The sequence below is a fragment of the Heptranchias perlo genome, chromosome 32 (genome assembly GCF_035084215.1).
Source record: "Heptranchias perlo isolate sHepPer1 chromosome 32, sHepPer1.hap1, whole genome shotgun sequence".
NCBI lineage: Eukaryota > Metazoa > Chordata > Chondrichthyes > Hexanchiformes > Hexanchidae > Heptranchias > Heptranchias perlo.
In genome coordinates, this window is record NC_090356.1 from 8,621,583 (window position 1) to 8,643,934 (window position 22,352).

A 22,352-nucleotide genomic window follows, 5' to 3' on the forward strand; every position below is an offset into this window, starting at 1 on the left:
ATGTAACCAAGTCCCCCTTAACAGCATGAGAACTAAGAAATTAGTATATCAAAAAAATACATCAGGTATGGAATAAGTAAAGACCGTTCAACTTGTGAACTCTTTTTCCTCTGCAGGATTTACACAATTTACACTTCAAGTGCTCTACCCAACTCAATCTCCTGAGTGAGGCAACCAATCAGAGATAAGCCTTCAAGAAGTTGAACCTCTGTAAATCAAGCAATACTCAAGAGATATTTGATTAAACTCAACTCTGACCAGTTACATTCCACAGATCAGACTTGCATGGACCAAGTGACACATGAATCCGCCATATTGCAAAGGTGCTATGATCATCTGTGTCTTTCCTTAAGCTTAGCATCTTCAATCCCCTCCCTAATCAGCTGTTTATTGAGACCTGCTGGATGCTATAATTAGAAACAGCAATTCCTTATCTCGCTTTAAAAGTGAGACCTATTCTAACGTATGTATCTTAGCTAATTACTGATGTCACTCTTAATGCTTCTCCAGTCTTGGCAGCATTTGGTCAATTATTCAGCTTTCTTTAAAAAAAAGCTAACTATTTTTGTTTTACACCAGAGGGAGAGGGAATTTTAGCCGAACTTGAAACTTGTCATTTTCTACTCATGTCCTCAAATCCCCAAGCAGCATCATAAACTACTGGCTTAAAAAGACTATGATCACATCCTCTCTCAAATTTCTCTTCTCCAACGATAAGTAACAGTGTTCACAGTGTCTATGTTTGTATTTTCACACCAGTACAAGTTTCAAAAGGCCCTTTTACATTAACAATCCATCATTAATCAATTTGTACAAATATTTTCAACTTGATTGCACACCAGTTTCTAATGAAAGTGCTCCTGACTGAACACTAATAGTTATGATTAATCTTAGTTCCAACTGTAACAATGCTGATCATTAAATTGAAGGCTGATGCTAACTTCTCATTCGCTTGATTTGAAAACTCCACACTAGATCATACCTCTTTCACAGAATTCTCCCTCACGTCCCATTGGACATTCACACTTCGCTCCGCCTTCAGGTAGTACCAAGCATGTAGCCGATGGATGGCATGGATTGGGGTCACATGGGTTGTGCTCATCTGCACAAGTTGGTCCTGGAAGGATGCAAAGTTAAATATAATTAACTGCTTCAGGCTATTAGCAACCAAATAGCATCTTACAATCCAAATTTACATTATACAGGCTAGCAAACATGGGGGAATTAAAACATTTTTAATGAGGAAGGCAAGCGACACTGGATTACTCTTGCGCACACTTTCTTATTAGGCAGCTCAAGAGCCGGTTTGGCAAAGACTTGTATGTTGCACTTTCTGCTCCATCAGCTAGAGAATGGGGCATGGAGGTGTGAAATCTGAACGATAGAAAATAAACAACAATGATGAAAGGAAGTCTGGTGGCAGAGTATTTTCTGTTCAAAGAACATTTTCCACTGCCCCAGTTCTTCAGAAACTCAAGCTTTGTGGCAGATTTCAGCGTCTGAAAATGGAACACTTTGGACACCCAAAGGCAGCATTCATTCACTCTGCCCCAGCAAGGTTCCTCAACTTAACCTCAGTGAGCACCTCTCACTGCACCTAAAGGTTTTTTTTGTTTCCAATGTCAGATATGCTTGTGACCTCTCAGACCAAAAAAGCCATTTCAGTGACGGTTCATGATGGACAGTTTTGTACAGTGAACCTCGGAACCTTTCAAACATATTTGAAGCAGAACCCACATAACTAAAAGAAAGGGCAGATTTTTCAACCTATCAGTTTGAGCTACTTCAAAACTAGGCTCCAAGGATAAAAGGACAGTGCATCAACCAATTGAGACATCCAGTTCCCTCTTAAAAAGGGCAATTTCTTATAAATTACTAAACATGCAGAGCTCAGAAGCCCAGTTCATTTTCAATACATTGAGACATCAGTGTCAACAAGCAAACGACTTTCATTTTTACTTCTATCCTTTGATGGATTTTTTTTTGTTGTTAGCTGTGTGCTGACACATGCAGAAAGCCATCATCATGCTTAAGAGATTCCAAACCTCAGCTACTGAGAATTGCACATAGGCACACTTTCTGTTTTGTCTGCTGTTGCTCTACGCGCTCTCCCTGTAGGGACACACCCCACTTAGTTAACAGGTTAGCGACAGCCAAGGCCTATGGAAAGTTTGCGCAAGGATACGGCTGGAACTTAACTTGTTAGAATTGAGCAGCATATTAGCACAGAACACCGGTAAGCTGCCTGTTGTTTATCCAGCTAGGACCACCCTACCTATTAAGACATTTGCCTTCAGGGTTATCTGGAGCCAAGTTGGAACAATCCCAGCTCCCAAGTGACAGGATTATTCACCCAGGACCCATTAATGAGCCAGGCTGGCTGGCCAATCACCAACAGTGCTGTGGAGTACTGCAGAACCTGCCTCGAAAAATAAAGAAGCAAATTATATTTTTAAGTTTTTAGCTCTAAGTGTGAAACTCCTTATCTCCCCTCCTCCTATAATCTACAAACTTTAAAAACCAAGCTTGACATCACTACTTTGTCATTTACCTTATCATCCCTCCCATTCTTGGTGATGTCCTGGTTGGATTATACAAACTGGAAAAAGCAATATTAAAAACCTGGCACCCAAAATTCTTGGGCCGGAGAGGGCAGTGCAATGGCAGCATTTGACATAGTACTGCCAGGTCTCTGCTCCTTTTTTCTCATGCTGCCAAATTCCACTGGAATTAGGCACGCACTTCACGGGTCAGCTCCCGCCACCACCGCGCAAACATCACCAGACAAGATGGGACTGGCAAGATGATACCACCAGTCAGAAGTCCCAGTTACCTCCAATGCTAAGTACGCTTGCATATGCGGCAAGACCAGATTCTGGCCGAAGTGGGGCCCATAACTTCCATCAAATGCCTGTTTCCCCGTGACAATTGATCGCAGAGCAGCTGGGTGCTGTTGAGAAAGCAGCAACTTTGAATGTCAATTTTTCCCATTTTTAAAAAATAAAAAAGTCTCTTATAGCCAGACCAGCCGGCCCCAAATAAAGGAGCTGCTCTGAAATTCTTGGAGCCATTGCCAGCGCGGATGATCCAGTGACACCAGAAATGGCCTGGTTGTCTATCCTTCTCCCACGCAAATAACCCTGAACCCAGGGTTTGGGATGGGGTCAGGGCTGCAACAAATTGGTGGCTGGAAGAGCCCAGTGATTTCGGGCCGCTGTGTACGACACTAAGAAAGAGCAATATTGTTTGATTATATTTTGCCTTAAGTGTCAAAGTGGTTACCTGAAAACCCGCTGACGCACTCACAGTGGAACATCCCTGCCTCCTTCACATGGCACTTGCCATTATTCTTGCACGGGTTGGGATGACAGGGGTTGTTTCCACACTCTCCTACCCCACTGCCATACAGGACATCACTGCCCTTTTCCTGCAAGTCATAGACCAGATTATTGACATCGAGCAGCCGGATGCAGCCCTTGAGTCCCTTTGTTGCTGCTGTTCTCTCAGTAACACTGGAAAAATAAAAAGCATTTTCATAAAATCTAGAGAAGTACCATAAGGCAAACAATTGACACTACTAGAAATGGAAGTACAAGTGTACAATGTAAAAATTCACGTAAAAACAAAAGCAAAATACTGCGGATGCTGGAAATCTGAAATAAAAACTGAAAATGCTGGAAAACATTTGTGGAGAGAGAAACAGAGTTAACGGGCATGATTTTATCGGAGAGCCGGGAAGATGGCGGGGGTGGGGGACGGGATTCCTGACAGGAAACCTGGAAGTACGGGTTCCTCGGACATCCTTACAATTTTGACGTAAGGACGTCTTTTTTTTTGTATATGTTTCCCACCCGACAGGCTGGCCTCAGTCAGGCAGGAGAAGGGGAAGGAAGAGATGTGAACAAGTAAGTGTTAGATGGAGGGAGGGGGTCATCAGTGGGGGGAGGAGGGGGTCATCAGTGGGGGGAGGGGGGGGATATCGGGGCTCAGTTATCGGGGGGGATCAGGGGTCATGGAGGGGCTCAGTCATCGGGGGGAATCGGGAGTCATCGCAGGGGTCGGAGATCGTGGGGAGGGGGGTCGGAGATCGTGGAGAGGGGGAGGGGGTCGGTCGACCACGTTTGTAGGGTTGCTGCAGGTAGACTTGTTGGGCCTGGGGGAAGCACTCCTGCTCCTCCGGGTCTGGCTCAGCTATGGTGCCCCTATGGTTGAATAGCTTGGCAACATTCTATCAAGGTTGACATATGAATAATAGTCACTTGGACAAGGTATCGGAAGGTGACTAGTCTGTGGAACTGCGTCCCAGCAAAGAGTGGAATTCTTCAGGACGATGGAAGGAGGAAATATATTTGTGAAAAAAATAGTAAAAGCAACACAACACTCTTTCCTCCTCTTATGCCTGGGTTTACCATATAGCACAAGTTAGACCATCTGAAATCTGACCATTAGTTTGCAATTGAGTGAGATAATCTCTATGAAGGGTAATGGACCTCTCATCACTGGGCTTGCAATCTCATTGGTGGAACCCGCCAAGTCCCCTTTATTACCCGTACTGTCACTTGAACCCCTGGTGGTTTTATAGATTCCATGTTGTCAATGGAGGATCAAATATGGATCGAGTATATTGAGTTTCGGTCAAACAATGAAGCCAAATCAAGGGCGAACAAAATGCAACCAAACCAGGATGTAGTTTCATACCAGACTCTCATCAATGGAACACTACAATAAATCAATCCTTTCACAATTCTATTTTTACTGACATTCCAACATATGATTAATATCGTTGAAAGAACTAGCACAGTCCCAGGAATGATTTAAGTGATTCTTATAGAATCATAAAATCATTCAGCACAGAAGGAGGTCAGTCAGCCCATTTTGTCTATGCCGGCTCTTCGGCTTTATAGGCCATTTACGACTAAGAATCTGCACTATTGCACTTTTTAACCACACTGACCCTGAAAACAGAAATGAGTTCTGCGGCAATCTGAACCCACCACATCAATACACCACAGATGAAGCGTGCATCCCCAAAACCTTGCATCTACCCTAGTCCAGTTTAATCTGGGCAAACATCACAGATGCATTTGCAGAACCCGTGCGGAGACTGAATTACCAAACTATAATAGGCACGCAAAATGCAATATCAACTGCAGTTATGCCCAGTAGCAGAAGCTTACGTTCAGCATACAGTCAGTCAAGTATTTCTGAAATTGCGAGGGCAGCTTGCAGTTATATAATAAAATTATTCAACCTGACATTCTAAATTGAAATGATTCCTCCTAGGAAAAAATAAAGAAAACTTACAGTGCCATTTCATCTTCTGGGGCTCCTCCCAGGAACAGATCTGTGTCCAGATTTAGTCCATCTGTTCCAGCAGGACTTTCCCCAATCACATGTGATTCACCGTCCACCGATAGCATTCCACTGCGACGGTTGCGATTCACGACTACTTGGTGCCACTTTCCAGGTTCTATCAGTGTTTTGCTGGTGATGATGCCGGTGCCAGAACCAGTGTTAAACCTTTAGGGGTTCACAGAGAGAAACAAATTTACTAAGGCAACATCTCGAAGCAGGTTGAAAATTCAGTATCAATCAGCATCTCGACTCTTCAAGCACTGGCTTTCTCAGAGGGCTCCCTTAAGCAATGTACTCGTTTATTGCAGTTTGTGTGTTGTAACAACCTTCAACTTCATATCAATTTCCCTTAGCTAACAGTTTTGTTAATAAAATCTGCTTATGATTGACACACCCCATTACTTACTACGGGCTAGTGATGGAAAAAAAGACTTGCATTTATATTGCGCCTTTCATGACCTCAGAACGTCTCAAAGCGCTTTACAGCCAATGAAATACGTTTTGAAGTGTAGTCACTGTTATAATGTAGGAAACGCGGCAGCCAAAGAGCGTACAGCAAGATCACACAAACAGCAATGCGATAATGACTAGGTATAACACCGGGGAGAACTCGTCTGCTCTTCTTCGAAATAGTGCCATGGGATCTTTTACATCCACCTGAGTGAGCAGACAGGACCTCGGTTTAATGTCTTATCTGAAAGACAATGCAGCACTCCCTCAGTACTGCACTGGAGTGTCAGCCTAGATTATGTGCTCAAATCCCATAGTGAGACTTGAATGCACAACCATCTGACTCAGAGGTGTGAGCACTAGCACTAAGCCTCAATGGAGTTGGCGGACTCCTCAATCTTCAGTCATTTACAGTTGAAGGAATGCTTCTGAAGGCTTCTAGTAGATGTTCATTGTTTACTCTGGGAAGTGTGGTCAAGTGATGTAACCAAAGGCAAATCCAAGTAGCAGTAATGTAAATGGAAAGGCAGATATGCTTCATTATGCTAATTGAATAGCTATGTGGTATTATGAAGGAGCTAGACTTATGCAATAGGCTAAGCATATGAATTACATTCTTAGCAAAGCAGCAGAGTTTGTTTTCCTGGGGTGGACCAGGCCTAGAAGTGATGAGAGCCCAAGTATTGACGACCATTCTGTATTTCAGTGCATCAATGTCGCTTGGACATCTATTAATGAGTTCCATTTGAGGAACAATTAGCATCATCATCTAATGGTTCAGGCTGTGTAAAATAAAACTGTGTAAAATAAAAGAAACTAAGACTGATAAACATACATTTCAAGTATGCTGAAATCTTTGGAGGTCCTATCACCCTCACCAAGAAGCAAACACATATATTTGGAAGCCGTCCACTAAAACTGAACTCAGATATTTGAGGGAATTTGTGCAGGTACTGCCAGTTTTTCCACCAAAGTTCGAGAAAAGTCTAATCATTCCCACTTCATCAGAAAATAACCTGGATGCAAACTGTTACCGTGTGTAATGCTCTGCCTGGTTAACACAAGCAGAGCATTAAGCAGTGGAATGCTCAGTTCGTACTGATGTGCAGTTAATGCCACTGCCCAAATACTCCTGGAGAAAGGACACTTGAAAGCAATTCTGAGAAGATGCTGAGGGTAACCTTGCATTTCAGCCCTACACGTAATAATCAGGCCATTTGTTTAACAGTACGGGGTAGATTTTCAACGCTGCCTGGGTGTAAAACTGGTATTGCGCATTTCAATGGAAGTAAAATGGAAGTAATTCCAATAACAGGTGGCCAATCTGCAATACCAGTTTTACAGCGGAGTGGCAAATTGAAAATCCATCCCTACATATTAGCAGACCCTTTAGAAAAAACACTGTGTACTTATTCACAGTATTAGGACAGCCTCAGAAATGTAACAGTTATTATCAACAGCATCAACTTGCAGGACATTTCATAAATAAGTATAAGGAAAATTAATGCTGAGCCAAGAAGGGAGAGGTTAAGAAGGATAATCGAAACCTTGATCAAAGAGATCGGCTTTGAGTTTTTTTTTAAAAAGGTGCAGAGAGAGGCAGGGAGGTTTAATGCATATGCTTTGACCTAATTTCTTTCTCCCTTAAGCTATACATGACTACATGGAGGATGCTAACATGGGAGAAGAAAAGGTAAATATGATTCTGGAGCTCAGTGAAGAGGACAGGCCAACTGAGTTGGGGTTATTCTAACTGGACATGTTCCAAGTTTTTTAAATGCTGGAAGACATTGATAATGTGGATTCTGGCAGGTTATTTAACTTAAACTGCAGTTGCAGCACTAGAAGACACATATACAAAGTTAGCTCTAGAAATTGAAAATGTCCCCTTCCATCAGTAGTAGATATCTGGAACAGACTCCCAAGAATGAATGCTGGGTGGGCATCTGGTTATAGAAGGGACTGAATGTTAGAGGGATAAGAATGTTCCACATATGAACACAAGAAGAAGACAAGGAAAGTCAAGTGTAAGAAAAGGCTATTTGGCCCATTGAAGCTCATCCAATTAGTATCTTAAATCTCCCATCATATCATCCAGCTGTATTTTAAACAATCCAGATGTTTTTGCCTCTACTACCATCTGGTAGATTATTGCAAACATTTATTACCCATTGAGATGATTAAATACTCTAATAGTTGGGATCTGGTGCTCTTGCGACCACGGTAATAGTTATCTGTGGAATCCTACTGGTAAGGGTGTAATAATATATTAATCCAATTTTTACACTAATGTCTCAAGAAAAAAGGGTCAACGCCAAGATAAAATTTCATATTTTCCTCCCTTGAATATTTAAATTAGGGAGAGTCCATGGCTGAGCAAATTGTATATGAGTTACAGTGAGACATGGATATATACAACATATGTGGTTACAATGGAATGTGTACTTTTATAATGTATATGGTTTGCAATGGAAGGAATGGTCTTTTCTTATTTCATGCTTTGCATAATTATAAAATTATCAAAAATACAGACCATTAATCACACCTTTACTTCTTGGGAAACAATTTGCTTCATTTAATAGTAATGCACATCTTACCTTAATTCCACATGGCCCCTGACAAGGGCTAGCGAGATGAAGTCTTTGCCTTTCTTCTGTCCATTGTACAACAGTAAGCCATCCAGGTCAGAGGCACGGAATTCCAGACTGATACGCACTGTGTAGTATGCCTTCATAGTCTTAAATGCCAGGTAAGACTTGCCACCAAACTCAGGTAAATAGTATACAATTGCTGTTAAAAATAAAACATGTCGTAACAGAATTCAAGTGTCAGCACCTGCTGTAGTTTCTGTACAAAGTACATTTTTAAAATTACTTATATTAAGGTGATTAACCAATTAAGTTGTATTTTCAAAGAAGACATCAAAACAGTTTATACACCAGAAACAATGGATAAATATCTTTTATACTTTTTATCTTTTTGCGTCCCTTTTAAAATAATTCTGTTACAGATGGTCTGTAACTAGTTTTTTGATGTTACCCTTTCACACTAATCCTAAATGAGAAACTTTTAAGAATGTTAGCTTCAGTTAGCTTCTAAATTTGAGTCTTGAGGACACTATATTAATTGTTAGACTCACTCTGTGAATCCAGGTGCCCAATGTTTGTAGCTTATTCTACAATTTAACAAGCCCCTTTATTACTTGTGTCTTTGACTCCCCTTGAACCAGTAACAATGATGAAATGATGAAACCAGGCACAATTTACACACTCTGGGAGATCTACAATTCCAATACAGAAAAACCCTGCTCCAATTTCTTTATAGCAAAAAAAAATTGGTATTACCATGTTCTAAAATGAAAAGATATTTACTGCAATAGTAATGACCCAGACTTTGCTGTGGCAGGGCATCAAGTTATTCTTGAGCTTGCATGTTTAGGTATTTAAATTTTTCATCTGGCAAGTTACTGAAAGTGCGAGCTGATAAAACCAGGCATCTGGGACCTGAGTGAACAGGGCAAGTAACTGGGTATCTCCTTAACCAATCAGACTGAAGGACTGAAAAATAAACAGCGCAAGGACTGAAAAGGAAGTGTAAATTAGAGTGGGTGAATTCACTCTAATGTCAAATCAGGTACAGAAAGAGAAATAAAGAGAGGGAAAGAAAGATTGGATTAAGAGAGAGAGAAAAAAGGGACAGAAAGGAAAAGTAAAACAAAATTATTTTTGGATTCAACATTTTTAAAATCTCCAACAATTAATATCTGAAGGAATGAAACGCCGCACTTGTAATATTTCATTTTCAGCACCAGAGAGAGGTTGATTGACAGTAATTAACACTTATTACATCGATAAAAGGGAACTTACACTTGAAAATAATAAGACTTAACTTTAGTTCGTATCTACCGTGCAAATACAGCAACTTCACGGCATTCAAAGCATGCCAATGGTGAGCCAGACAGAGAGATGCCGTTTTGCGGAGCTAGCGGCAGAGTGGCATTTCTTGGACAGCAACTTTTGGATATTCGCCTTTAACCGCGCATCTGCCTCTTGCCTGAAGCTGCTGTATCATTTGCGCATAAATAACGACGATCGCCATTAGCCGCACCGTTATTTTGACAGCAAAATCTGGCCCAATGAATTGCATGTGGTAAAATCATATAGCCAGCCTCTGAAGTAGTAGCTTGGCACAATGTGAATTTCAAGCAAAAAACACAGAAGATTATAATAAGGCGAATCAGCATGGACACCACTTCAAGTAACAAAAAAAATTAAACAGGTTGCTCAGCAACATATTTGTCTGAAAAAGACAGCTGATGAGGCCAACAGGTACAGAAGAGGAAAATAGGTCATACTTCAATCGCAGAATATTCAAAACATATGCACTTATTCAGCTACTTCCTTCCCCCAACCCCAAAAGAAAACCTGAAGGAGTTATGGGTTGCATCAGATGAAAAGGAAAAATTTACAGGGCTATGGGGAAAGAGCAGGGGAGTGGGACTAATTGGATAGCTCTTTCAAAGAGCTGGCACAGGCACGATTCTATGAAATTAATATGGTTTACGATTTACAGGACCATGCTGACGAAATACAATGCTAATAATTTGATGCACACTGCTCACTTGATAAATATCGTTAACTTAATAAAGGACTCTGGTTAGTCTCTTTAGTTCTACATCTTCTAGGTTCCCTCAAACAATAACACAGTTGACATGATAAAATAGGCTACATCATGCAGATCCACAATACCAACGTGACAAAAGCCTGATTAGGCTCTAAGGTGCTGTAGCGCAGAGTGGGCAGACCATAAGTTTGTGCCAGAGATCCTACAGGCAGAGTTCCTGATTTCAGCCATAGAGTCATTTGGAGGTGACAGGCAGAGGTTAGTCACTTTCTCACAAGAAGGGACGAAAACTGGAAGGAATATCATCTCCAAGCAGACCGTCACAGAACAGTGTTGGCAGAAGTCTAGAAAAAGGACACTGGCTCAGGAGTAAAATCTCTGAATGCAGATTCAATCACTGGTCTATGTTAAGTTAGCTGATCTCAGCCAAGATAATGGTAGGATGCTACAATTGGCCACATATGCCTGGGTTAGAGAAGGGGGGGGAATAGTGGCCACTGTCCACTCTCCTGCTTGCTATGCAACGATCTCTACTGGAAGTGTGCGAGAAGGGATGCCGGGGGAAGATAGAATTGGCCTCTGATGCGATGCCCTTCAGTCAAATTGTCTGCCACCATTCTCTAACAAAGTTGAGTAATGGCCATTTGGGTTGAGGTACCAAAAGCCAACAGTTGCCTCCTAAGGTCTACACCAGTTAAGAGTCAACATCATCAGGGGGAGTGAGGAAAAATTGGAGAGAACATTTCTTTTGGAAAAAAAAAGTCTCACCCTTAAAACCATTATTTAAAAAAAAATATAAGACCCCATTATCATTTCTGCATCTCTTACTTCGCTCACAAACAGCTCCTCCCTTTCCAGCCGGGCAGCTGCAAGTATAATCCTTCCCATCATCTTCACAGGTGCCTCCATGGAGACAAGGCTGGGAATCACAAGGCTTGGGAGTCTTGATAACAGGCGGTTTGGCTTGAACTTTCTTGGAGACAAAGGGCCTCCTGGTAGTGGCTGCCTTTGTGGTGGTTGAAGGAGTAGTAGAGGGCCCCTTGGTGTGCAGAAGAGGTTTAGGCCGTCTTGTGGTAGAGGGAGGCCGCTTGGTAAATGCCAGTGGGAGGGTGACCAGTGTAGACGCGGTGGTTACCGGGATTGTTGTGGCTGCTGTGGTTGTGCTGGTGGTTGTAAACAGCACTGGTGCCCAATCTAGAATAAAAATAATCAAATAGGAAAACTCATATACACACTAAATTAAACCACCTGTCCCATAAATGTATGGCAACAGAATTAAAAAGATTTATCATTTTGTTAATTATAACAACAACAATTTGCATTTATATGGCGCCTTTAACCTGGTAAAATGACCTAATGTGCTTCACAAGTGCATTATCAGACATAAATGAATTATATCCACACAATAACGTACTTTTTAGAATTAAGAATATATTTTTCATATACAATTCAGATCCTTGTATTACAATAATCTAGCTGATTTAATTTGTAGACCTTCCATTCAAAACTGCATTATTTATTAATCTTTGTTTGAGTCATACATTATCCAGGGAGGATAAAGATACTTGCAAAAAGGTAGCAGTAAGCCCCCTTTGTGACCCAAAATAACTAGAAAAGGAAAGGCAAAAGGGAGGTGGAGTAATACCAGCAGAATCGGGATTAATAGTTCTTATGGTATTAAGGGAAAAACAAGATTTAAGAAAACTACCCCTCCTACCCCAGATCATTTGGATGGTTTAAAGGTTAAGCAGTGAGCATAACATCCACTACAAGGAATGGATATAAAACACACAACTAATGCATATTTATAGTGCAGAACCTCTCTCTCCTCTGGTTGTCAAGACTTCAATACCAGTACAAGGTGACAATGGACACTCTTCTAGGTGTCTGTCACAGGAGAACAATTCAGAGCTTATGGCCTATGCAACACAGGCTTGTGAATTAGCACACAAGCTGCAAACCCAGTCAACAAACATATCCCTGATGCTAAAGGCCCTGAGCACATAAGAGGTGGGAGTATTCCATTCTTCTGAAGGGATGAGGGATGAAGCAAAACAAAATGCAAACAAAACACGGGGGTTCATTTCTAGAGGAATACAGTTCAAAAGCAGATAAGTTATGTTAAAATTATATAGAACCTTGGTTAGACCACACTTGAGAGTACTGTATAAAATTCTGGTGTCCATATCACAAGAAGGATACAGAAGCACTGGAGAAAGCGCAAAAAAGATTTACAAGGACGATACTAGAACTGAGAGAGTATAACTATCAGGAAAGACTTATCAGGCTGGGGCTCATTTCTCTAGAAAAGAGAAGACTGAGAGGAAGGAAGACTAGGAAGGGGTTCGATAGGGTGGACGTAGTGAAGATGTTTCCACTTGTGGGAGAGTCCAAAACTAGGGGGCATAAATATAAGAGAGTCACTAATAAATCCAATAAGGAATTCAGGAGAAACTTCTTTACCCGGAGAGTGGTGAGAATGTGGAACTCGCTCCCACGTGGAGTGGTTGAGGAGAATAGCATCGATACATTTAAGGGGAAGCTGGATAAAAACATGAGGGAGAAAGGAATAGAAGGATATGTTGATAGGGGGAGATGAAGTAAATAGAGTGGGAGAAGGATCGTGTGGTGTATAAACACACGGGCTTCCTCCCAGGGTCCAATGACCTGTTTCTGGGCTGTAAATTCGATGTCATTCAATGTAATTTCCAGTATGTGTTGCCAGTAGGCAAGTCTCACCATCAAGAGCGTCAAGTCAGAAAACTGCCCTTAGGAAGTGCACTTTTCCATAGTTCCAGAAGAGTTAGAATACAGTCCTAGACAAATGTTTTGAACATATGTAACATAATACTCAGAATAAAGTGCTTTTAAAATTCTGGCTTTTAACCAGGCAAATAGAATGCGATATTTTCTGCTTTAGATTCAGTAACAGTTGAAAGGAGCTCTACATCTGTTCTCTGTACTGTCAAGCGCCACAGTCTGTACATTATTTATATTATAGCTGCTGGGGTACAAGTGCTAATTGTGTATTGGTGCTTTCACAAGAGGTATGACGACTGCCAGAATTAAGTAATTACACTCAATGAATATAATTTGAATACATTTAAAATATATAAATTCAGAGGGAAGAACTTTTTTTTTTAAAGTTGCATTAGGAGCAGAGGAGATACAAATAGAAAAAAGACTAGCAGAGTTTATTTTATCGCTTCCTACCTGAAATGTTCCTAACCATGGAAACGGAATTGATTACGTCCGCAGACACAAACCCTTGGGCTTGAGAGAGGAAAACAGTGCAGAAACAGCAAGAGCATTGCAAAAGCACCAATGCCTTTCTTCAAAGTGGAACTCTGACCTTTTCCTGTTTTAAAATTTCAAGAGTGCATTCGCAAAACACAATGGCCTGTCAAGTGTACCACAGCTTGTACATATTGAGAACTTCAGACTATAACATTCCATCTTCCCACCAGCAGAGGGTGACAGTGCGACTCTTTCATCCAGTTTAATCTGGGTAGAACTACATAATTACAGTTATGCTCCATGCTGCATGGAACCTCCCAGACAATTTTTAGCAAATAAAACGAGAAAACAGCTGTTCCAGTTATCAGCCTAATCTCGGCGGAGGTGTTCTTTCAATAAAAAAATGTACATCTGCAGAGCACAGTCTGATCACAGTGAGGTCGTGTTTCCCAGAATGCGTTGCGAGATGTGCTACCCTTCCCTGGTGGTGAAAAAAGCAAGCTGAATTTCTCCACAGTACAGTACTGCAAGATATGGTTCAGGACACTTGGCAGAAGATGGTGTTCATTTGCAAACATTACAATTAAAAAATGGATAAAGAGCCCTTTTATATGACAGGCTGGTAGGAAGAAGGTATATTAATAGAAATCAAATGGTATTATTGGACTCAAAAACAGAGCACTAATCATTTACCCGGAATGTTATAGCCTGCACCTTTAAAAAGCAACACCAAAAGAGATTGCAGTGTGGTTTCCAAACCACACAAACCAAAAAGGTTCACGGTTCAGGCTTTTGCCTGTGGTATTAAGTCTTAGCTGAGGTGGTTGTGGTCCTGGAGGGATGAAAAAAAGAAACGATAATTGGCCAAGGCTCCTGCTCTCGGCTGCTTTGCACTGACCCTGCTGAAAGTAGGTGTATGGATGTCAAGTAATAATGGGACCTGGCTCAGGTTTGATGTCTCCCAAAGCTAAATAGCCCACTGACACTCACTGTAGGGGAAAAGTTTGCAAGCCTATGGGGAAAGGTCAGGGGAGTGGGACTAAATGGATAGCTCTTTCAAAGAGCTGGCACAGGCACGATGGGCCGAATGGCCTCCTTCTGTGCTGTATCATTTATAATATATAAACCCAGACATGAAAGATTGCTACCGCCTATAGAAACCTAGTCCAGAGAGAGTCTTCACCTTTAGCAGAGAAGGGATAAAGGGAGAAATCTGAGCAGGGGGAAAATGGAAAGAAAACAGAAAACACATTACCAAAGTCCACGATTTTGATGTTGTCCTGTTCTGGTTTCTTCACAACAATAGATTTCTTCCTGGACAGCCTCACCTGCTGAAGTAAAGCCTTTTGTACATCATGGGAAGTGTAAGTTGTTCCTGGGAAGATTATAAAACATAATATTGATATGGTTTGATAGTGCAACTAAAAAACAGGTAGCAAGAACAAATTTCCAGTAAACATTTTTGCTGTTTTCTTGCAATTGACCCATGTAATAGGTTGGCTCATTTTGTGTACTTACTTGGATCAAAATGGACTTCAACAATGGTACGCACAGAGTTGCTTGGTCCCAGACCACGGACTCGGACACTCTTAAAATCTTTCTTGACATTTGAGTTCCCCAAGAGTTCATTCAGCTGGATGGAGTTGAGATTGTGGGACACATAGTTAAACAAGCAGATGCTAGAAGTGATCCAAACTTGGCTGAAAACAATGTGATTAATCAATTCCTTTTCAGAAATAACCCCTACCCCGATTGTGCAACCAGAATTTTGTGAGGAGTAACCTCTTTGCACTTATTTAAACACATGCCATACCCCCAACCCACCTACTGACTGACTGCCTGCCCAATCTTAGTTGGGCCTACAAAAGGTGAGGAGTGCAGCCAATGTGGACTTAAGGGAAACCTGAGGGCGAATCTCCCTGCAAAATTCTCAAGCAGCTCCCAAAGATCAAGTGAAGAGCAATATTAGCAGATGCCTGTAGTGGAGGTTTTATAATGAGGACACAGGAGGGGGATAATGGAGGAAACCCCATTACTGCTTTGTACCATGTTTGATTTTAATTTTAAAACATTTTTTTTTTAAACTGAAGAGTATCGGCTATACACCTTATCCACAGAATGACAATGAAGATTTATTTTACTGCACAATAAAGGCAATAGCAGCCATGGACTGAATGGAGATGAATGGCATTCAGGGAGGATAAAGCATTTTCCACAGGTTGCTGGTGAGTGAAGAGGCCAACCCTAGCGTTCTGCGGCACTAATACTCAATTCATTTTTCATAGAGAGTAAAGATAGCTGACTGTGGGCCAATATCTTCCAATGCACGGCAAATAGATCAGCTTGGGAAATGAGATAAATCCACAAGTTAATGGCCATGATGCAGAAACCAGTACCCATCAAAACTTAGCAAGCCAATTTTTTTCATTCGTATGAACGGCCAGCTTTTTGATAATTAAGCTCTGCACTTGGTATCCCTGAACTTTGCTCTTCCTTGGCCTACTTATTTGGTGCAAATCAGAGGAGAAGAACATAATTCATCAGCTGTCAACCATCACTTACAGCACTTTCAATACTTCTGGCAGTTTCACCAAACAGTTCAGACTTGGGGTCATCCATCTCTGGTGTGTAAAAAAGTTCTTGACCCTCGACCTCTTCCAAAATGAGAACTCCTTGGAATACCTTAGTAGCTATTGAAAGCAAAAAAAAACAGAGGGAACCTGGCATTAGTCAATACCCTAGTGAGCATATGATAAATAAGACTGTATCACTGGCTGATTTCAAAGTGAATGGTTGGTAGTGCCAGTCTTAAGGTTAGTAGGATGACATATTCTTTGAATTAGTAGTTCAGAGGACGCTTAGAATAGGTGTACATGTAAATTTGGTTCGTAACGCAATGCCATAAATACCAGATGTTACCACAAGTTTTGCTCCACAGCTCCGAACTATTGAGGTTGGCAAGAAGTTAAGTAGACAAAGAGAAAGAATCGTTAGAGAAGAGACAGGTTTAAACCAGCAGGAAATGAATAAAGAAATTAAATTTCATTTTTACATAGAAATTAAAACACACTTTGCATCAGTGGCATTCAGATTCTGCACTTTCATGTAGGGATGAATACATCACTGATTGATTCAATTCCTTCTATTATATGAAATGTCATCATTTACTTAAGTTCTTGATTGGAGGTTATGGAGAGGAGGAATTTCTAACGCATTTGTCTGTAATGAATTCAAAATCTATAATCTTCAAAGAAGGAAAACCTATTTTCTAGTGCAATGTTCACACTGTTTTCATGTCAGATTATATTTTCAGAATTTTTGTAAATTTCCAGCCTGCCTTTTTAGGCTGGGTATGTACGTGTAGGTAATTGGGAAAGTAAATAAATTGCTCAGTTCACAACCTAAACAGCTGAAATATTTTAATTAACCAAATGAAAAAAACACTAGGGTTTTTTTGTTCCTGTGTGCTATTTCTGTGCTAAATTTTTGTGCTTAAGATAACACAGACAGAAATTTAACATCTGCATTAACCAATGCAGTAAACGACACATGGAGAAAATTGTATCCCACAGATTCACTACATGCTTTTTGTTTCTATATTGCTACAAATTCTGAGATTTTTTGGAATTTCTATTCCAGAATCAATTTTTAAGACAATAAAGCCTAAATTATCTGGGTACACGTTGGGGCAGCCCATGCTTTATTGATAGGTGCTGGCAATGGGCAAGGTTGCCCGCCATCAGCGTGCACTCGGAACATGACTCCCTCATAATGCAGTTCACTCAACACAAGGCATTCTGACAAACACTACAGAGCACGCTGGCCCTGGACAATCGCTAATTATCTCAGCCAAGTGTGGTTTTTGCATTCTTCATGGCACTTACGTGGACAGTTGTTTCCCTCACCATCCAAAGATGGTGTTTTTCCATCGGGGCAACAGCCGAACTCCGTGTTATCACACGATGACCTTTCAATCGGGACAGGTGTTGGAGCAGCTATTAAGGACTCATTGAAACCTATAGATAACAAAGACTAAACTGTAACCTAGGTCAACTGAATACTGAAAATTAGATGCCATTAAATGCATCTTTTTAATATTCTACTTAAGCTTATACGCTCATTAAAAATAATGGATCTGATAGTCCCACGAATAAAAACTGACATTAAACCTTGAAGCCAGTTATTTTAACATTGTTGTATATTATATAAAGTTATGCTGTCCATATATTAATGCTACATAATAAGACAAATTGGAATAATTTTTATTGTCTAAATCCTGATCATATTATCCCATTCTCTAAGACATAGGTGGTGAAATCGAGTGATATTAGCGTATAAACATTTAGCACAAATCATATAAAATTACTTTGTCCACTATTTTAAAAGAGGAATTAACACATTAAAAAATAAATGGTTTAATGCTGTTAAACCAATGGACAAAGGAATTTCGAACAAATCGGCATGATGGGCCGAACGGCCTCCTTCTGCACAGTAAGATTCTATGATTGAACATTTGGATAGTGCGATTTCACAATTTTCGTCCCTAATCTTGAGTATTTTATAAAAATTGGGTTTAACAGAAGAGAAGAGTGAACTTTTATCTCGCATTTGTAAATGACACACCACAGAAAAAATGTTGCCTTGACAACCGATAACACTCTACGATGTCATGAGGTCATTGCATACCACACGCATCAATCCAGTAGGGTTGTCATCACAGTCACTTACTTAATATTCAGAACATTGTTAAATGATGTTTTATAGCAATACACATGGCACAAACAAAGAATAGGGTGCAATTCTGTATGTAGTAGAGGTTCGTCAGACAAACCCAATGGAAGGCATGAATTATTTAGTTGCGTCTGCCTGCTTGATAAATATTATATCCAATGAATCCTACTCTGCACCTTCTATTTACAGCAACGGGTTTTAATGTATATTCAACTTAACAGAATTACTTGAAAATACACTAAAGGCAATTCTTGCACTGCTTTTGAATTACAATTTTACATTCTAACCTTCAGATTACAGCAAATAGGCGCAGACTAAGTTCAACTGCAACAAGAGCAGAGGTATCACACATCTAACCGTATAGTTGCTGGGAGCACAAAATGGTAAGTTTTACTTTCAATAGGAACGACAGATTCCCTATAGCTAACTGCATGTTTGAAAGGCTCCAGTTTGGCAAGTGGCCGATGACTTTGCATTTCAAATTTTAAAAACAGAGAGAGTATTTTAGGCAGCAATGTTGCATGGGAGATGGCCACACACAAACTGTAGGAATTTTTTTTGAAATTTTACTACTGGAATTTGTGCTGACTCACAAGACTCATTTTCAGGCTATGCTGGGTATAATATGGCCTTATGGTTACATAGGAGAGTCCACATGTATAATGGCCAAGCTGTCACTTCTAGAACCCAATTTCTGTCTTTCATTTTGTTGGGTAGGGTTGGGTTTACTGAGCAGTTTTTTTTTTAACATTTCTCCTGTACCAATTTTGATCGCCTAAGGTTGGGGGGGGGTGGGGGTGGGGAGTGGGGTCGAAGAGGAATTTCCCAGATTTTTTCCCCCAAATTGGCCTGGGTTTTTGGGTCTGGTTTTTTGCCTCTCCCAGGCGGTCACATGGTTTTGGGTGGGGTGGGGAGTGTATATATTGTGATGCACAAGGTGTCACAAATTGTTTGGGACAGCCTGGATGGACCAGAAAGGGTCTTTTCCTGTCTGTCATTGTTTGTATGTTCATTGTTCGTGCTTCAGGCTTTGTACGTGTTGTTCCATCATTGATACAGCTCTCAACTGCAGTTAGCAGTTGTAAACCTTTACACATAAAGTGGTAGCATTAAATTTCGACCAGATTTACAATTATGAATTTCACATAGTGATCAACTCATTGGCTTAGATCCATCTAAACTGCTGAAGAGTATTTCAGCTTTCAAAGGCGGTATAACATCCCACACTTAAAGCAGTGCTGTATGATCACACACCACTAAAAAGGAGGGAACTCTTGCGAAAAAGTAATTGTGTTTTCCTCCTGTAACCTAGAGTTGAGTTGCTTTGTGCCACCAAAGTCAACTTCTTTTTTTGGAGGAGAGGTGAAAGAGATACGAGGCTGGCTTTAAAAGTTAAGCCTGTATACATTTGTTCCAATAATTCTAGGACATCATAGTTCTATTTTAGCACTCTGTGCAGCACTCCACAATAAACAGACACTCTCATTCATCTCCGACTTATCTTACCAAACATTATCAATTCACATTACCCAAAGGCTCAACTCCACTAGCTTCTAGATCACCACTTGCTTCAAGATCTGTATCCCCACTGAAATCCCCACTGCCTGACTGATCAGGGGGTTCAGATGGATTGACTGAGGTCGTAGGCCGGGCAGTGGCAGGGTAGGCAGTGACAAAAGGACCTCTGGTTATCGTGGATGTCTTGGCTCGGACATGTGGTCTCGTGGTGTGTGTAGGCCATGCTGTGGATTTAGGATTGGGCATTGCTTCAAGGAGTGAAGAGTTCGTCTTTTCAACCGGTGCTGAGGGTATGATTTCTTCCCTTGTTGAAGATGTGATTGTTGATGGGGACATTTTCAGCCATTTGGTTGTCTGAGCAGAGTGTGTGGTAGGAGCAGTGGTTGGTCTCGATGGAGTTCCTGTATAGAGAGGTGAGATAGTTTCTATAGTCACAGAAGTAAATGAAGGGATGTTTAGGAAAGCATAGCACCAAAAAACATATAGGTACAGCAGGCTTTAAGAATCGGATCCTCAATTCAGGAAACCCCTTTATCCTAAAAAAAAAGGAAAGTGCATTTTAAGCTATGTACACACAGCTTAGCTTCAAAATTTCATCAGGCAGATAAGTGAATCTAACCATGTGGAAGCATAAATCTCTTGCATTGTCTTTAACTCTTTGAGACTGAACATCCAGTGCAATTTGCATGAAATATAAGATGGTTATGGTTAATTGCAGAGAAACAGATGGTCTTGAGTCATTTTGGGCTCCTACACAAGAGACACAACCATTAGCCCATGTAAAGGCCCCCAGAACAGTGAACAGACTTGCAAGCACCTCAATAAAGCATCTATTATTTTTATTGCCTTTGTTCTCAACAAATGGTTGTTTTTATACAAACGCGACTATAAAGAACAAGGAGGTTATGAACTCGGGCCAGGTAACGCATGAGTTGAAGTTTCACAATGGATATTTGACCTGGCAAATATAAAATTATAGGAGGGAAAAAAATCTAGATATTTAAATACAACACCCATGTGGTGTTTTTCAGAAAAGAGAGGTAAAGTACCCTATATTTTATAACTAGCATATAGCAGCTGCTCTACTCCCTGAAAATCACAGCAGTAAATGTTTTTCTGCATCAATGGCCATTATGGCTACGTAACACAAGACTGCCGTGCCCGCCCATGTCATCACGACAACTGTCTAGGTCTTCAAGAGATCATGGCAGACATTTGCAGGCAATGGCAAAGTCCAGAGCTGCAGGAAAGATTAGGGCACTGTAGCCACTTGTAAGTGACACAACCGTACATTCAAATCTGTATAAGATGACCATTGCACTGGGTCCACGTTTCAGAATGTGAATCAGATACTTCCGATGACTATTGCAATAACTATTTGAACTTCCGTCGTCGTGATCTGGCATGTTTTCCAAACCTGGACACGTTTGGGCCTCAGAATTTGCTTCCAACCGTAATTCCATAGTCAACAGCTTTTTTTAAAATTCGTTCACGGGATGTGGGCGTCGCTGGCAAGGCCGGCATTTATTGCCCATCCCTAATTGCCCTTGAGAAGGTGGTGGTGAGCGAGATTTTACAACTGAGTGGCTTGCTAGGCCATTTCAGAGGGCAATTAAGAATCAACCACATTGCTGTGGGTCTGGAGTCACATATAGGCCAGACCGGGTAAGGGCGGCAGGCTTCCTTCCCTAAAGGACATTAGTGAACCAGATGGGTTTTTATGACAATCCGGTAGTTTCATGGCCATCATTACTGATACTAGTATTTTAATTCCAGATTTTTATTTAATTAATTGAATTTAAATTCGCCAGCTGCCGTGGCGGGATTTGAACTCATGACTCTGGATTTTAGTCCAGGCCTCTGGATTACTAGCCCAGTAACATAACCACTATGCTACCGTACCGTAAAGGTGATTTATTTCTACTGCAGTTCTCAAAGGGTTAAAGAGGAAATAACAGCATTTTAATTCACAGGCACCGAAGAGAAAACAGCTAGTGGATTTCAGAGTGTATTTTCCACAGTAGTGTCTCGTACACGATTTACTGAACAATCGTGGCTCTCAGAACAACTGGTACAAATAATTGTGGACCTAACAGAATAATCTGTAAGAGAAAAACGGTGTAATAATCAGTGAAACCTTGATTTTAAAAAAAACTGCAGGAGCGGCAGAATAAGGTGGCAGTACGCACTAACTCATTAGCATTAACATAGAATAATGGTTATCAGAAGTTACATGTTACGTGCAGCCAGAAGTTACTACGTGGCACCTCCCCTACTGGCTAAGTCAGTAGATGAATTGCCCGCTGTGGTGCTGAGCCATGCAGACCAAGAAGGTCCAAGCTTCAATCCTTTGGACTTTGCTAAGTTTTCTGGTTTCAGCTGGGGCACTACTTAGGGCGCTCCAATTTGCCTCAGGACTAGGCTCAGCTCTGATGCCC

At 40.9% G+C, this 22,352-nt stretch overlaps 1 protein-coding gene across 2 annotated transcripts in view; it reads right to left on the bottom strand.

Moving 5' to 3' along the window:
- Positions 1–22,352, bottom strand: part of agrn (agrin) — a 385,222-nt gene that overhangs the window by 35,466 nt on the left and 327,404 nt on the right. For both annotated transcript variants that reach the window (XM_067970302.1, XM_067970303.1), the window contains 10 exons: positions 19,926–20,315; positions 17,550–17,681; positions 16,228–16,355; positions 15,184–15,298; positions 14,921–15,040; positions 11,257–11,622; positions 8,403–8,595; positions 5,305–5,520; positions 3,283–3,512; positions 983–1,117 (listed from right to left, as the gene is read on the bottom strand). In XM_067970302.1, the coding sequence (XP_067826403.1) occupies positions 983–1,117; positions 3,283–3,512; positions 5,305–5,520; positions 8,403–8,595; positions 11,257–11,622; positions 14,921–15,040; positions 15,184–15,298; positions 16,228–16,355; positions 17,550–17,681; positions 19,926–20,315 (2,025 nt within the window). The remainder of the gene's footprint in view (positions 1–982; positions 1,118–3,282; positions 3,513–5,304; positions 5,521–8,402; positions 8,596–11,256; positions 11,623–14,920; positions 15,041–15,183; positions 15,299–16,227; positions 16,356–17,549; positions 17,682–19,925; positions 20,316–22,352) is intronic.